This window comes from Strigops habroptila, chromosome 6 (assembly GCF_004027225.2).
Source record: "Strigops habroptila isolate Jane chromosome 6, bStrHab1.2.pri, whole genome shotgun sequence".
Taxonomy (NCBI): Eukaryota; Metazoa; Chordata; class Aves; order Psittaciformes; family Psittacidae; genus Strigops; species Strigops habroptila.
Window position 1 is genome coordinate 28,814,498 of NC_044282.2, and position 18,375 is coordinate 28,832,872.

At 41.6% G+C, this 18,375-nt stretch overlaps 1 protein-coding gene across 1 annotated transcript; it reads right to left on the bottom strand.

Annotated features, from left to right (window-relative positions):
- Positions 1-13,321: 13,321 nt before the first annotated feature.
- LOC115610010 (nuclear receptor subfamily 0 group B member 2-like) lies at positions 13,322-17,688 on the bottom strand. The gene is made up of 2 exons (XM_030490921.1): positions 17,088-17,688; positions 13,322-13,575 (listed from the first exon to the last, which is right to left on the bottom strand). Exons 1-2 carry the CDS (start codon positions 17,686-17,688, stop codon positions 13,322-13,324), a joined length of 855 nt encoding a protein of 284 aa, XP_030346781.1.
- Between the last annotated feature and the right edge of the window lie 687 nt (positions 17,689-18,375).

An 18,375-nucleotide genomic window follows, 5' to 3' on the forward strand; every position in this document is an offset into this window, starting at 1 on the left:
GGCATTTTGGTGTTTCATAATTACAGGAAGAGAATCCCTCTCTCCTCTCTTTAATTCAATCAATTTTAATTGCTTTGAAACCACAGAGCATATTCTAGACTGTGACTCAATCTAGAAATACCTGTAGAGGGAAATGATTTCTAATAGTTGACAGCTCATAATTTTAACACCAAAAAAAAAAGTCATAATGAAATCCAGTTTGTACATGGAATAAGAAGGACCACATTTTTTATCTTGGGAATAATTAAATATAGGAACAATTTATCCGAGAACATGCTGGATTCTCATCACTTGCATTCTTCAAATCATAGCTAGATTTCTTTGTAGAAGAAGTAGTGTAGCTCAAACAAAATTATGATCTTGATACCAAAACTACTGGGTGAGGACATACTGAAATAATCATATTAATACCTCCCATTCTAAAATATATATTGTTGTTCACTAGTAAGCAAGAATTGCCATTTGACTGATTAGGAAAGTATGCCAAAAAATCTCAATCAGTCAGATTCACAAATGAGCAGCAAGATGAATTCTTCACAGATATATATACACACATATATATATTTACAACTGACATTATAAGCAGTAGTCAAAAAGCAAGTACACAGAAGTCCCATATTCAGGATTCTTGTGATAAAACATATCCATCCCACAGACCATATATAAAACATGCTGGAACGCCTCTCTGATGTTTTGGTAATATACTACAGTATACTGGCAAGCTTATAACATAGTTGTGTTCAGTAGAAGTTAATAAAGGGAGAATAAAAAGGTATGATGGATCAACAAGTGCCAAGAACAGAGTGAGCCAAAGCCTCGCTGTTTCCCCATAGTTAGTCATTCCCCTAGGGCACAGTGAAGTTCACATCTCTGTTTAAATGAGCTACCTTTATGAAGCGTTTTGTCTTCTGAACTGAAGTCTGAAGCATAATTCTGTATTCTTGCTGCTATTATTTTTATTAGAGGACTATCTGCTTTTTTTATCCAGACCAGTAGCATTAGGTCTGAGTTAAATAATAATAAACTGCAAACCTTATCACATGTGCAGCTAGAAGTGTGTTAAAAAAGGAGATAGAAAGGAAAATCCACTGTCCATTAATTATCTTTTATCAGGAGATACAGTTCTGTTCAGTTTAGTGGGCTTTAAGTAATGGTCATGTAACCTAAAGAAGCCACCTTTGGATCATGTGAGTTCCCTACAGGTTTCCACACTGTTCTTGCCTGCTGATGACAGATGCAACACATTGCACAGGTTTAAATAACTGTATGAGATTCCGTTTGCCTTGCCACAAACTGACATAGTGCTGCTGATCAGAGTGGGAGCTGCGATGAGTAATGAAAATAGTCTCTCCCCATAATGTTAATAGTAATTTCTGTAAATTAAACATACAGGATTCATACTCTACCAGCAAGTAAACAAGTACATCAATTTTTTTTGCACCAGTTGTCCATTTGTTGAATAGCCAGCAAGGCAATATTGAACAAGTCAGTGCAGTATCCAGGCCCACATTTCCTTGCTCTCAAACATGAGGAGATTGAAAAAGAACTGTATTCAGGGCGTGAATAATCAAAACTCCCCAAAAATAGATCATACTCTAGGGACACCTACGCTACTAATTTTATAAAAGCAAAACCCCTTATTCAGCTATCAGTTCTCCTAAATTTAATCCAAGTGGCATATATTTTTTAACTTCTATGCACCTCACCCCATTAGTTTGACCATCTCTGCAGTTAGAGGATGTTCTAGGTTTTTTTTTCCTAAGCTAATTGTATTACAGAGGTTTCACATTTTGGATCTTATTCAGATTCTCATGCTGCAGTCAGTGCAGCGCTTGTGTCTGCACCCAATGCAGTCACCCACCTGCAGCCATTTCATGGTATTTCTTATTATTATTTTCTTCATGCCAACAAAAAAAGTTGTAGGTGTGTTTTTAATTTAAACATTAAAAGAGTGGATTTTTCTATATGCTCTTATGACTAAAGATTTTCATCACTACAGTGTCCCTGCAAGTTCTGGGGTTTTTTTCATTCAAAGCAGGAATGCTTAACACTGGTGCTATTCTTATGGCTCTGGGAAAATCTAAGATTGGTTCAACATTTTGTGCCTCACAGCTAGTTTGTGGCAATGCTGTGCATTTATACTATCTGATTTTTATATAAAGAATTGTTTCAAGTAGGTATATGACAAAATTCTGCGTAAGTGTAATGTAGATGAAAAGAATATCTTGTAGCAGGTTTTCAGAGGCACCCATTGGCAGCACAGGCATTTAATGTAGAAATACAGCTTCACTAACACCCAGAATTTAGACTAAATTAGGCACTCACTGAATTAGGATCCCAATGAAAGCCAGTAATAGTAATAATGATAGTAATTCACATTTTAAATCCAAAATCTTGATCTTTCTTTAAATAAATATATCACAGTCTATTACAAATAGTGTAACTTGAGAAGTGTCTTAACTGATCTGTAGTTTTTCACGTACGCCATTAGGTGGCAGGGAACAATAAAGATTTACTTGAAATGTCATAAATATGTTGAAATACAGATCTGTCAGATTATTCTCTCCGCCCTTTTTGAATCAGAATTATTTCCAACTGTGAACTCTCAAGAGCTTTGTCTAGTTAATTATTAAATGACTTACCAACAGGGCTCACAACTTTCAGCAAGACTGTTTCAGATTTCATTACTATGCAATCCTTTTGTCAAAAGAGAAGAAGACAATTCATCCTCCTGGGAGATCTCCAAAAATTAAATCTCACTGCAGTTGTATCTTTGCTTCTAACCTCTACTTCTGCTTCTAGTCAGGCTAAATCTGGCTGCTGGAAGTAGCTCCTAGGCCAGGCTAATTCAAGGAGGCATTAGTGGGAGGCAAGAAACTTTATTATTCTTTTGGGAGTCTTGATTCTAAACTGGTTATAAGGGGTAGGCTGACAGGTGAGTGTAAAAACACAGCAAATTTATCCTGCCAGCAGCATTTGTTTCTCTAAATGACTGCTGATTTTAGAATTGCAGGGTGAGAGGGTGGATAGCAAGAATCACAGAGGAAGACTTGCCTCTCGATAGCTCACTCGATGATTGATGAATGGAAAGTTGATTCTGCTACTAGTGGCTTTGTAGGAGCCAGGGATGCTTATGCTTAGCATTTCCCAGAGATGTAGAATCAAGTCCTTGGCAGAAGTCTCCCCTAAGAGATTTGTTCTTATTCCCTAAATGCTTTTAATGCTGTTGGTAGGAACCATGCCACAGACATCATGACACGTGCTTAACTGGAAAGTCACAGTGCAAATTTTTCCATATGTTTATGCAACAAACTTATGCCAAAGAAAGAAGTAACAATTCCACAAAATATGATACAGCTGCACTTCGCCATACCCGTTTGTTAAGCTAACACTTGAGAGGAGGAAAAGCACAGGAGGGATATTTCGTTGATTTGTTAGTGACTAGTCTGATATGCAGAGAAATTCAGCTCAATGCAGTTTTAATGTGCCTGAGTGAGTGACAGTAGAGAGACTGAAATCCATTATTCACCGGAAAATGTCTTGTAGCAACTCACAGTGCATCTCTTTTGTCCCAGGCAATCAGGTCTGGAAGAAAGGAGTCCTTTGTTCCCTCCAGTGTTCCCTGAGAACACTGACAGTAAGCACACAAGCTGTAGTCTTAGTATTTGTGAGGTCTACATGTCTACTTGGTTTTGGATTCAGTATTTGTCATCTCAGTCCCTAAGTTTCAGTCACTGTGTTGTATCTGCCCAGTCCAGACATGGGCAATCCTGTGGGTAACTGTGTACACAAACAGGAATCTTTAATAGTTAAAAATCCCAAAGCCGGTAATAATGATGGTACCACAAGATAACTAAACAACAGATTCTCTTAACTTGAATATAGTTATAGAAATATAGAAATACTTACTGCCTGTGCACATCCCAGTCCCATGGCCACCATGGCTGTTTGCATAAAACATGGGTCGTCTTCAACAACCATTTGTTTCCTTCACAAATAAATCACAGATTTCAGAGAGCTGTCAAATGGGATCGAAGCTAATTCAGCATGCTGTCAGCCTTAGCATTGACAGCAGTCTTAGTCCAAATGGATTAGTGTTGCAGTTGATCCATAGATCACCCTGCCCTATTTCTACCTTGTAACTCTCTAGATTAGGGATGTCCTAGTCTAGGAAAGATGCAGCATAGCCCACGGGAGAGGAGCTGCAGCATACAAGGAGGCTGCAGTGTGTAAGGTGTGTAAGCGTGTAAGCGATATTTTTTCTGGTGCACCGTGAGCCATTCAACAGTCAAAAATCGCTGTCTTTGAAAGATCGGATGAAAACCAGGAGTCACTAGGCAAGTGTATTTGTCAGGGGGGCTGTGTTCGGTGGGGCTGGTCATGCTCTAGGAAGGAGAGGCTGCTGGGAAGTGGTAGGTGTCATGCAACGCAATACACAATGCAAACTGTGTACACATTATAATTTGCCCCTGGAGCCCGCAGCAACACTGTGAACTTTGGCTTGGATTTCACATGAAGTGATCTCCGCTTGTAAATACTAATGATGCTGCTGTGCTCTCAGCAGCTTGGTGCCTAACAGCTCATTGGTTAATGCTGTTGACTGGGTTTGGGAAAGAGATTATTTACTTACCTTTCTGGAAAAGGGAGGAACAATCATAAAGATCAAGTTGATCACTTATTGTGCCTTATGTTTTTAAAATATAGGAGTTGTATGAAATATTTGGATCTCCAGAAAGGCGAGGTCTTTTTAGTCTATATGATTCACATGTGGGTTACCATATGCCTGAAGCTAGGGAAGACTGTTTATCTGTTAGCAAGCTGTTTTCCATATGATGTTCTTCACAGTTGTGTCAGAAATATCAAGAGCTACTTACTCAGCTGGGCCCAAATCTGAAGATCTCCATTTGTGCCTTTGGTCCTTCCATTGTTTTATAGTCAGATGTGAAAGTCTGCCCCAGAAGAGGGTAAACATGTTCTGAGATATTGTCATATTTTGAGAATGCAAGGACCTAAACAAGATTCAATCTCACTGGATCCTCCTTAGGAGTTATGGTCACAAACACTTCCTTGATTTCTCCTGAGCTGTGTCCAAGAGGACTAAAGAGGACTAAGGTCAGCCCTCTTTGCAGGTCTGAACTAACTCAAATTAATGAATTAATGAATAAAAGAGTTTCCTTTGAAAGGGGGATCTCAGGCAGGACAGTAGAAGCAGGTTAGCTGGAAAAGTCAAAAAATTCCAGAAAGCAGGACAGTGTGTATTTTCTAGGCATGTAATTACTCTGTGAAGACTCATGCTCTATGCTATCTTGCTCTGTCTTCCCTGCTAGGCTTCTCACGTCACCCAGAAATGAGATTAGTGTGAAGAAAGAAGTATGCTTTCTTAGTACACTTTTATTAGCATGCTAATAAGTAGGATGAGAGAGAAAACAGGGGTGGTTTTGCTCAGTTGTGCAGGATACTGGGATGATTTACATTGAAGTAGAAGAATGCCTGGGGTTGTTTTCCTTCAAATGTGCCAGAAGGTGGTACAAGACTTACTGGTGGTTTCATATGTACTGTCACAGCTACTGCCTACGACTGCACACATTCAGCTTCTTGTGAAAGACTGTTACAGACAACACCAAAGGAAAAACTATTCTTGCAAGCAATGCTCTGCCTGCCCAAAACAAACAAGCAAGAGTGGTTTGTGTAGCAATCTGTACGAGGAGGTCTGGGGATTTTCATCCTTTCTTTAAGGCTGGGATCTAGGAAAAGAACCTGAAGAGAGGAAGAAAGATGAAGTTGCAAAACAAACAAACAAAAAAGACTCACTGATAGAGAACAATCAATCAGTTGAGAAATTAATTTGCAGTAAGGGAAAAGGATGTGAAAAAGCAAGCAGGTAGTGGAGTGGCAAAACAGAAAATTAGGGAAGCCAGTTGCAACAGAGGAGAGGAAGATACGATTGAGATAGCTAAGAGGTGGAGTCTAAGACAGAGCAATGAAGCCATACACAAGACTGACATAAAACACAAAACAAAACATCCTCCAGGTGAAGGAGAGAACAGAGAAGACCAAATATGAGTTCACCTCTTTACCAGAAAAATTCATCCTCTGACTCAAGCAGATCAAGTGAACATAATGTTAGGCCAAAACCAAGAGAATGAGACATGGACCAAAAGTTAAAATCTATCAGAGTAAGCATGGCAGGAGGGGCTAACAGAGGCAGATGGATAGGGAACAACCATTGTCTATTAATATCTTGGACGAACACCTTGGAGATGATATTTTAATTGAATGAACTGAATGAGTTGATATTTGAATTGAATGTCAATGTTGGTACAAGAAAGAATGTGCATATATTAGTTGTTAATAATCTCGAATTGGAATTAGAAAGTGCTTAACGATTGGATCAGGAGGCTCTAGGTGCTATCCCATTAGGAACAGAGCATGCAAACACATCCTAGATTATCTTCAGGCAGAGCTTGGTAAATTTGGGGATGGTATTACGTACAAGATTGATATCCATTATGAGAGAGACCAGATTGGATGTTGTAGGAGGACCTTCCTAGTCCCTGCCCTAATCTTATTTTCCTAATAATGATGCTGTTGACTCATAGATATTGACCAGGACAGGTGCAGACAGACATGTATTTGCCTCACTTTCCAAGGCAACTAAATGCCACCCACATCTGGAATCTGTGTAGCTGGAGTGGCCCAGGGCTGTACCCAAGTTGTTAAATCTCTGCAAATACGTGACTTTCAGATCTGAACTGGCTTGCTTTTGCCTAACTTGAAGCGTGGGCGAGGGAGTCCACACCTATCCATACACCCTCAGAGGGCTGTCCTGGGCGCTCATGTTTGGTGCCTCAGAGAAGTGTGAAAACTACTTAAATTAGGAGTGCAGGGACTGTAAAAGCTGATGTGTCGGGGCTGAAGTGGCTCGAGATCCCAGAAGAAACGTAGTAGCAACATCTACTAATCGAGGGTACCACAGTGGCATGCTCAGGAGTGCATGCAACATCTTTCTGGTCACATCTGTAGGACAGTGTGGTGTTTGATTTATTGGTGAAGTCTGATTCACCAGCACTATGTATGACATGTCACCAGTAATGATGACTTACATCTGTGATTGCTCTCCCAGTTGTGCTGAATTCCTAGACAACACTGCGCAGCGGAGGTGATGCCACTGTTCCTCCTAGTTAGAGCATCCCTTCCTTGTCTAGCATGCTCCCGGGAGTTACATGGCTCCTCAGCAAATGTACAACCCACTGCTCACGCTGCAGTGACCACAGCCATCTACTGCATCAAGTCACACCCCAGTGCACTGACTGATATTTGGATATTTGGAAGCAAATATTTGTATGTATTAGGCATATGACAGTATTTTTAATTGCTAATAAGATCTGGTGGGGATAAATCGTTAGACCCTTCACTGCATGGTATTTGCATAAACGAGACCTTTATTTTGCAAATTCCTCTCCTGCCATCCTGACTGCTATCTCAACCGCACTAAATTTCCATTCTGCCCTCCTAGTAAACATCTATGCTTATGTGAGTGTGCGTGGCTCTCACTGTTTCCACTGTGACTGAAATGGGACCATTCCCACGCTACTTGAAGCTTTGTATTCTTGGCTCCTGAGACTACCTGCTAGCAGATAGCTGTGGCCATGTCTTCCTTTGATGAAGAAGTTCTTATCTTAGGTGAGATGTGGAGTGCGTCATCTTGCAACATTTCTGCTACCCCCCCAGGCAGAGGTAGAGCAAGCCCACAGGAAGAATGACAACTTGTACTTTCAAAATCACAACCTCACCTAGGACAACAACTGATAACAAGCCCAAGCAAAACTGAACTACTGACTCACCCTCCCTATTGCTGACCCACTGGAAAAGACTGAGGATTTCTGTACAACTACTAACACTGGCTTCAGTGAAATACTTTTTTGTCATTAACAGAATTGGACCTTCTTTGCCATATACCTTTATTGCAGAAATGTCTTGGTTTGTTTTTTTTTCCCTGAGTTAAGCTGCTTTTATCAGTGGATCTGTGATGGAAATAAGTGGCACAAGTTTCCTTGTGTGACTATATTAATATGAAGTACGTGTGAATCTTGTATCTGTACTCTACAATAGTTGGCTCAGCTGCAAATTAAATTATCTCTAAGACTGAGATGATGATTTGCAAGTGCTTTCTAGCAAAACTGAAATTTTAGGTTTTGAATGAAATACCTTTGTTTCTACAAAACAGGTAATAAAGGCATGCCACAGAGAAAAAAGCCCAAAACCCACAAACATAGAAATATTGATACGGATAAGGACACAGATATATGAGCGTGATGTCCCAGGTGACTTTGAAATTTGGTATTACTTAAACAAAATAGATGAATGTTTTCTTAGAGAATGTCTTCTTTAAGAAGCCACACTCTCACAGCATGTCTTCTTAGTCCATTCTAGACAGGTGAATAAAAGCACTGAATTATCTTTTTTTCCAAGCCTAGATCAGATATCTGTTGTTTATTAGAAACACATGTTTAGCTGGGAGCATAAAAGAAGATTGGGACGGCAAAGCCAAGCATGCTAACATTAGAAGATGTTGAAGTTAATATTGCTTGTGCAAACAGGATCCAGATCACTTCTGTGTATGTTGTAGAGGCACGATTCATCTCACTTCTGCCATCTGAAAGTTAGGCAGCGAATCTCAAATGGTCAGGCAGGCTCCTTAGCTGTACCAATAGGAAGAGGTAAAGCACTTCATAGTGCTTTCATTCAAACCTAAGGCAGGTGTCTAAGGGAAGGGAAGCTTTCCTCCCTCTGAGCATGCTCATGTCTGTGCTCTACGGAGAGTGCAAGTGACTTGCTTGCAAGGTAGATCCCACCATAGCAAATGGCATGTTGTTTTTTCCACAGGATTGCTGCCTTACTCAGTGCTTACTAAATCTTACTCTTCAGTATCTTCTCTTTTTATCCTTTCCCTGTAATGTGTAGGCCTCCACATTATTTTACTGTGTGCTATTGAATATAGCATAGAACACAGAAACACTTATTTTCAGTGGGACTTTCTAAGGTACTCTGATATAAGATTTGTTAGCTCTTTAAAAACACTGAGTAATATCTTCAAAGATGTGTCACAAAACAAGGCAATATTATTGTGATTTCTTTTGACAACAAAGGAGTAAAAGCAGCAAGACTAGAGCCATTGAAAGCTTTCCTGCAGTTTGGGTGTGTACAGACTGATTTTTCAGTGCCTGCAGCACTATGCATCATTTTGGAAGTGTGAGACACAGCTTGTTGTGGCCTGGACTGCAGCTGTGAGTTCTGCAAACCATGCTTCCCCAGCCCCGTGTTTGCCATGATGAAAACGAAAAGCTTTGATTCCAGTTAACACTGTTAGTACCAGCTTTATTCTGGGACACATACCACTCTGGAGTGCCTGAAATAATGCCTCCTGAATTTACATGGTTGCCCCACACTCTGTAAGGTGCCATTCATCCAATATAACTTTAAAGGGCATTGTTTCTATCATTGCAGACCCATTTTAATCCAGGTTCTGCAATGTTGGTGCTGCAACAAAAGCATCTGAGCCCTAGCAGACGGCAGCCTTCTCCATTACATAGTCATAACAAAACCCCACAGCACAGGCAATTCTTTGCCCCTTGTAATATAGGAAGTCCTGAGAGGAAACCACAGGAGTTTGTAATCAGGTCATTAAAAGAGCTTATGATAATATTCAAAAGGAGGCTAGCAAAATAAATATACTTTTTCATTCTTGATTTTGCAAATGCAGGTTTCTTCTAACAACTTAAAAATGCTGTCATACAGCAGTCACCAGCTGGGAAAGGAGAGGTGCCTCTCAGTAAAAGCTCTGCCCGGGTCATCAGCAGTGCTAGGTACTTTATTTGGCAGGTCTCCATCAGCTAAGCTTACATTCTAGGTGGTGGCAATAGTGTCATCTTCTGAGCACTAGAGGGGGGTGGATGCACATGCCTTGCTGGTGGATTTCACAGCAGGAGAAACGGTGGGTTACATTCCAGAAGCTAAAGTGATGATTCCTTAAGTGGTGACAAACCTTTCTTTTTTAATCTTGTTTGTTCGTTTGTTTGGGTTTTGGGTGGGAGGGAGCGAGAGATTTTTCCCTTATCTTCCTCTTGCTTTCTGTTCATTTCTGTCTCTGCCTCTCCATTCCTATGTGTTATTTCCCTCCACTTCTAAAGGCTGTCTTGTTCTGTACCTCTCCTCCTTCCAGAGAGACCTCCTGCTTTTGCTCCTAACCTCTGCTCATGATCCCTCACCTCTCCTGTTCCTGCCTTTCTCTTGTACCTTCACAGCGTCCACCTTCATATGCAGCTTAGTTACATTAGGTACAGATTCTTACTCTGTCCTCAGCAAAACAATGATGTGTCAGCCCCTTTAAACAGGATATCAAGCAAATTATTGTCAATATTCATGCTTTCTCTGTGATGTCTACGAGATGGAGAATGTTTGCTTACATAGAGCTTTAGCTCAAGGTTGTTGGTTTTTTAATTGCTTAAGTACTAAAGAAGATGTGTTTTGTTGAAGACCTGTTAAAGGACTGAATATTTTATTCAGAACACGGTGAGGTGAGCTCCATGAGTATCAGATCTCATGGGAGTTCTCTTTGAAGCCTAGTATTTGCCTTTGTGGTAGAAGATAACACCATCTTGAAAACTCAGGATGCTGACCATGATCTTCACTGTGGAGCACTAGGCATTCTTTCCAAACAGCTGGTTACATAGACACTCATCAGGCTAAATAGAGTAGTCAGCAAATAAAGCATTGTCTTCCAGGTGAGCCAAGCCATAGGAACTTGTTGGCATTGTGCCTTCCAATTCAGAGTTGAGTAGAAGCCATTGTATATCTTGAAGATAAAGACCTTGAAGCAGATTTCGATAAGAATTAAAGCTTTGAGCATAGACTCAAGTGCTCTCAGTAGCCTGAAATTCAGGCTGCCGAGTCACAGACCTTGTCCTGGGTTCAGGTTGTTGGTGAATCACTGGGCAGGCCTTTGGCTTATGAAGGTAAGCTGGACACTACACAGAAATTAGCTCTATTAATAAGCTGCTTCTGTCCCCCTCTCCTGCTTATTTTTTTTGACCTCCCTTTTTGCTCCTGTCTCTAACCACTCATGAAGATTTCTCATTTTACAACGTTTTCTGTACTTTTTACCTCTATCCAAAATTCCTCACTGTTCCCACTGCGCTGAGGGTGTTTCTTCCCCTCTCTGCTCTTTCCACACCAGCAGTGGGAGCACTGAGATCAGAGTAGGGATCTTCCTCCCATTCTTATTGCAGAAGCTGCGGCATGTGCACAGCCAGCTGGGTCCTGCTCCTGCAGTCCTGGCCTGCGCTGCACTGGCACTTGCACGAGTGGAGCATTTGTAGTAGCCAGAAGTTGGGTGGTGTTTGAGAGAGAGCAACTCGTATGTCTGCTACCATATGATATTGTCAGTACCAAAATACTTCTTGGGTGAATCTTAGAAAGAACAGACAAAATGCCAATCTCTTGAACTAATGTTTCCATTAACTAACACAACTAACCATGAAATACCATTACCACTCACCACTTCATCTGTGTCAGTACTACTGAATCATTTTAACAAAAACTTACAGAATACTGCTAGCCTGAAGGCTTTCCTTGGAAAACATCAGTCCAAAAAGCTGCATTTCTGAAAGGTTTGGGTAGCTTGTAACACAAGAGGGTGAGTTATGTATACTGTAGAGGTTGTTACTTCCATGATCAGTGATACCCAGGAGCTCAGTTGTCTTTCTTGTCTTGTTTGGGGTTTGCTTTTTTTCCCTTATTTTTACAATTTATTCCTCAGTTACCAAAAGGAGGTGGGGGTGGGGGGGAAATGTGTGGTGCTTAGTCAAAACTGGTAGGTAGTAAACTCTTTGTCTTATTTAAACTTCTTTTTTCCTTGGTCAACTTTCTTTTAAAGTCCCTTGAATATCCATCTCTATATGTAAGTATGTGTTGATGTGTGCATGTATATATATGTGAGTTCTTTTTCTTATGGTTTTAACTTGACTTTCTAAGTAAGCATGGATTATGCTATCATGCCCTTTGTCCTCCTTTCTGTCTATTTGCCTGCCAGTCCCCATTTGGTGAATTTGAGCCCCCTTGGCAAACAAAACTGGAGTGCACCCTCTACTGAAAAAAATCAAAGATTAATTCCCCTAAGAAGTTTCATGGAAACCATTGGGAGAGGAATGGGGCAGAGAAGAGGTACAAATAGCTTCCCTTACTGCTGCTAAAGTGTAAGGTCAATGGTGTTTTTATCCTGATGGACAACCAGTCAGCACACACATAGCTTGGCACCAGCCCCAGCACGTGGTGCCTCTTTTCCAGCCAGCCAGATAGGAGACAGTGAGAGGTTGTAGGGCATGCCACAACACACTTGGAGGTGGAGACGTGGAACTCTTGCAGTGAGAGAGGGGTGAACAGATTGTACACATCTGTAGGAAACTATATTTCAGCATTTCTGCTGTCCAAGGAACATCTGACATCTATTTGGAGGGAAATGAGGGTAGTTATAAAAGGTTGCAGTGGGGGCTAAAGGGGAAAGGTCTTAAACATGTAGGAAACTGGGCTACATTAGTTGTGCTGTTTATGGCCTTTGTTAATCCCGTCCTGGAAACGCTCCTGAACAATGACTTTTGTCTAGTCAGTGAATTTTTAATCATATTGTTCAATTTCTTAGCCAGGAAAGGACTTTGTGAATAATGGGAGAGGGATTTAAGGCCCACAGTTTACTGCAAGACTTAGGAAAGGAACCCATAAGAAAGCAATTAGTAAGGAGGTGCTTCATCAAGCAATTACAGTCAAGGACTAGAGTTCAGTGGAACAGAAAAGGGGTTGGGATCAGGGAATAACATCCCAAGAGAAGGAAGGATTTATACTGATCTTTCCATTGATCAGCCTTTTATGTATCTATTCATCTTCAGTTGGTGATGCACTGAATAATATTTACCACTGCTCCTTTTCCTGAAAGCAAAAACTTCTGTAAAGCCAAAGCATATAGTATAGTTCTAAACAGCATGAAGATGCTCACTAGAAATAATACCAGGCACAACTGGAAAGTATGGTGGTGCCCCTAGACAGTCTTCAAATATGTTATACTGAAGGTTTTTGAAAACAGACAGAATCATAAAAGGCACAGATTTCTCTGCGTTTAATTCTAAAATGTTGCAAAATTACTTCATCATACAAAAAATATATATGGCTTACAAAGATGCATCAATGAATTGTTTGAAATGTGTTTAGCTAATAAAATCCTCTCATCTCTGCAAAAATAGGTATTTGAGAGCATAGTTGTCATCTGTTTTCAAAGCCAGTCTGGCTTGGTATATAGGGTTTCTAGAAGTAATACATTTAGGGTGGCCTCTCCTAGAATGGGCCTGAAGAAGAGCTCTTCAATAGCATCTGCATCAATGTCTTGAAGAGAGGCGATTAGCTGAAGAATCCACGCAAACCTGCCTAGGTTTCTGTGGAACATTGTTGAAATAAACTCCATCAAGGCTTGCTGAGCTTCCTGCTGCAGTGTTTGTACATAAGGGAGACATTTTAGGACATGGCATCCTGTCAAAAAGAAAAGTAAAATAATAAATCTTGAGTAAACGCTTTCTTTCTGTACCCTTTGTAATGATGGATGTCTGGCTTTCTAGCTTGTAGTACTACTTTCTCAAAAAAACAATAAAAACTTTCTAAACGTGCTTTTTGGCATGCGTAGTTCAGTCATGTGAAGGATCATGGTGCAGCATTGTAAGCACATTGGAATCTAGCCCATTACATTAAATCCAGATTTGAAATGGTAACAGGCGGTAACTTTGACTCAGTACAGATGGAAAAGAAGCTTTATAGTGTTGTCCGCACACTAGCTGATGCTGAGGCTGTAGTCTGAGCATGTGGAAACCTTCCAGCTCTAATCTAAAATAGGCAGGCAACATCAGGAAGATGGAGGTGGTGGTTTGAAGCAGAGAGCAGGCTGACAGTCTGAAGATGTAGGTTTGCAGTCTACCCGGCCCCGTCTTCCTATTGTTGCCTCTGCTTGCTAGACTAAGCTGGGGCACTATGGTTCACCATGCTATCTGGATATCTTCACTTAGAGCATAAAGGTTCTCTGTGGGATGTATCATGACCCACATGAGTAGGATAGATAATTGTATTTCTTTTTCTTGTACTCCCTTTCCTCAGCCGTTTCTGAAGAGGGAGAGGTCTTTGCCCTATGGACTCATGGCCTTGAGCCTCAATTACTTACCTTCCATAGCATGTGACTTCAAACCTTCTGGCCCACTGAGGGTCTTTGTGGGTGCCAGGGGTCAGTTCAAAGGACACCCCGTGTTTATCCTTTGCTTCTAGTGGGATCACCTTGTCATGTAGCTCTCAGCAACTTCTTGCCTCCTGTCTTCACTGCCTCAAGCTAACACAGTCTTTTTTTCTCCTAGAATTGCTGTAGCCTGTGCAGGGGTCACATGAATCCCCAAATTTTGATTCCTGCCTCTCCAGCCTCCAATGTCTTACTTTAACCTATCCCCTAGCACACACTCCAGGCCCATTTAGCATCTTTTATAGTGAGCGACTCCATACCTCCTTGTGGTGGGGTCTGAATAGCTTAGATGGGAGCATTTCACACAGGATCATTTGTTGAAGTGTGGGAGGTTCTGCCTTCTTGCCTACTGCCCTGTACCAGGGCAAAACCAAGCTGGCTGGGGCTTTTTCAGTCTGTGGCTGGCTGCCCTTTGCCAGTGTTCAGTAGCTCTCTTCTCCCTAGACATCACTGCCAGAGGAGAAGAACCCTCAGCAAGGCCTGCAACCAGGCTAGCCAGAAATGAAGGGTTTGGAAAAGTCATCTTCTCCTGCATGATTACCAGCAGCTGCAAGCTGCAAGAATGGTTCCAAGCGTTAGATTTTTCATGGAAAGGAAGTTGTCAGGATTTTGTACATTCACGATGAAATTGCAATTGCTTATAGCTATTCAAATTTGCTTAATTTCCCCATTTGGTCTTCTTTTTTATCTAATCAAACACCAGTTTTCATTTCAAAAAACTTACTGTTCTGGATCTGTTGTAATAATATTCAGTCAAACACGTTTCCAGTTGAACTGTAAACCTCTTAAGAGCATGTATTTTTACAGAAGTTCTCTCACAGCCTTGATGGAGACATATATGTATATGTATAATACTCCATAAATATATATACATGGAACTGATACAAGAATAGCACTGTTTTTAATGATTCCCAACTCTCCACTGTGTAGTTCCCATTGCTTTTCAGACAAGTGTCAAAAGCAGCAATAGCAGTTTCACCTCACTCTGTGCTGTTCAAGCATGGTAGGATGCTTTCTCCTTCACAGGTTCTTGCTGGCCCAGATGTGGTCAATCAGTAGAGCAGACAGAGCCTCCCATGCAGAAGTACTGCACAGATTGTGCTTTAGTGGGGGGATCTACACTCCATGCTGCCTGCCACCCTGCAGCACCCTGTCCCCAAAAGGGGTTTTTTATGACAGTAAGCACAATGTCTATGTCACAAGAGATCACTCAGGGTACAAGCAAACCTCTGGTGTACTTGTTCATCATGTTTCTTGCCCAAGCACTGGCCTAGCTGTGCTGCTACAGATGAATTTCTGGGCACCCTGTTGAAATTCAGCTCATAACCATGCTCTGGACTGCTCTGTGCCTGGTCCTTCCCCTTTGCCTCAGCCAGTTTTAGTGGTCCTAACAGGAATAAAACATTCCAGGTGGAAGCCCACACAAGGTAATCTGTGATCCAGGAGAGGGCTTAATGCCACTCTGCTGGCTACCTGAAACCCTCTTAGAACTGAGGCCTGCAGAATATTAGTATCTGGCCAAACATCAAGCTAAAACTAAGCTGAAAATGTGCTGCATGTACATAGAAAACATTTTCTGAGTTTGGTGGAAAGTGTTCATAAACTATTAAGAATGATAATTGTGAAATGACAGCTGTACAGACTTGTTTGCAGCAAAGCAGGTAGGGGAAGGGTGGTTTGGGCTGTGTGCAAGCCCTGACTACCTGTTTCAGTCCAGAGTTAGACTGCAACTCTTCATTTCATCTGGAGGCAATCTAGGCTTAACTGAAGTCCTCCCAGCCTCCTTCTGCAGCCAGAAAATAGGGTCATCCCACGTAAGAACTAGGGAGTCCGTTGAAACTCTGGATGGTGTCTGCAGCATGAGGGGCTGCTAGACCTCTCATACAGCACCACGGGGAAGGAGAAGGCATTGGAAGGCACAAATCCAGAGCATTACACTGCTTCTGCTTCTTTAAATGAAAATCACATTTTATCCACAGAGTTAATATCCTTTTGGTGCAATCCCAAGTATAGCACACTGCTGACAGTGCAGCCAACAGCAGTGATTACAGTGGAAGGAGTTGGGGATCTGAGCCAGAGCAGGCTGGAGTCAATAAGTCTTTCCATATACTTTAGTGGACTTAGTGCTCAGCTTTTAATGACTCATGCACTCCATGGTGCTGACCTAGGCAACCTTCCTTCCTAAAGAGGCTGCACTTGGCACCAGAAGTGAGAGGATGTAATCACTAGTCTGAGTGTGCTCCGTGACTGCTGTCCCAGACTTTAAATGCAGAGATACAATAGGATAAATAAATAAATAAAAGCTGTGTCACCTCAACACAGAATCCTTTTGCCTCACTGATGAAAATCAGATGATGTAGATTATTTTATCTTCTCCAGTGTTCTTGCTACAGAGGAAGTCTTTGTTAAACTGCTTCTAATACATCATGTATATGCCCTGCCTCTCCTTTGCTGTACTAAGGGTGAGGCTTCTGTATTACCTTTGAACTGGAAATCAGTTTGAAGTGACACAGTTAATTCTTTATGACTTAAAATTTGTCTAATAGAAGCTGTTTTGGCTTACAGTGGGTGACCAACTGCACACATCCAAGGAACCTAAATAAACTACTTCAGGCAGAAGATCATTCAACTGTGGAATATAGATTTTTTTTAAGCACATTTTGCTATTTTCATAAAAAATAGTGAAATTAAACATTTGTCTATATGCCAATGAAAATATCCTTCTAGGCACATAATGATCTGTGTGATTTCCTTGAGGACTTACCAGAATTAAAAAGAATAATTCCTTTAAGATAAGCATATTCTTTTGCACTTATGTCCAGGTCCCAGAATTTCCACAATAAACCCTTTATCTTCTGAACTTCTTCGAAAGATGCTTCTAGTGACGAGCTGTCCAGTTCATTGCTAGCTGTCAAAGACTGATTGAGGAGGATCTTTTTAAGTAAACTAGGGGCTGAAATCTCTCTCAGGTCAAAATCCACCCTTTCTTGTGCCATGCCCAGGACAAAAAGAGGGGCCCAGTTCTGCTGTATGAGGACAAGCTGATCCTCCCAAGGCACATGATAAAAAGAAGGCAAGTTTCTAACGAAAGTTAAAGTCTTCAGGAGCACTTCAGAAGCCCTTCTGCTCGTGGCTTCTGGCGTTTTCAGGACAACTCTTCTGTCTGCACAAGAGCAGCTGTTATGTCCTGCGGAGTAGCGGGGACTGCAATATTGCTGGCACTTGGTCTCACTTCCATGCTCTTTGTTAAGGATCTGGTACAGGATGCTCTTTGCATGGTGTGTCTCACACTGACATTTCCCACGCTTCTTAGGTGGGATCTCAGTAGCCATAGAGCCAGAGTTCCCTGTGGCAGGAAACTGCATGTGGAGCTGTGCATCAACAGCAGGGGAGAGCATTTCTGCCACACAGCAAGCCATTGTGTGCTTTTTATATACACAGGTGGGTGAAAAGTCGAATGACCCTGATCTGTAAAGTTACCTTGAACTCTATTTGCACCGCACGTGGCGGGGCTGCAGGCTGCTGGTGTCACATGAGGCTGCGGTAGCGCCGGGGAGCACGGGCCAGCAGCATGGGCACTGCTCACCACCTGCCCTGGTGCACGCAGGCTGTGCCTGGCCTTCTGCCAGCGGCTCTATGCTGCTGCCAGCACCACTGGCACTTCTACAGCTATATAACACATACTGCCTGCTACTGAGAGGAAGCCCAGAGAAAACTACGATGCCATAAGAGAAGAAGGAATAAGTTGTCTATACTCTTATTGGTCCACCTGCCTTGCCCACTCCCTAATGCTCTGCAATGCACAGAAATATATTTATACATATGAAAGATGCTGTGGTAGCAGTACTTTGAGTAGACACTTTTATTTCTTACTGAAAGGAGCCACCTGGAGATGCTGTGGGTGTCTACCAGTACTTTTCACAGACCGCTTAAGAGTGTTTGCACTTTATACTGTAGCTAACAGGATGTGGCTCCTATGTCAAGGAGCTCACAGGTGAAAGTCCCAGGGATAGAAATCCCATGTATAGGAATTACTTAACATTCCTGGGAGA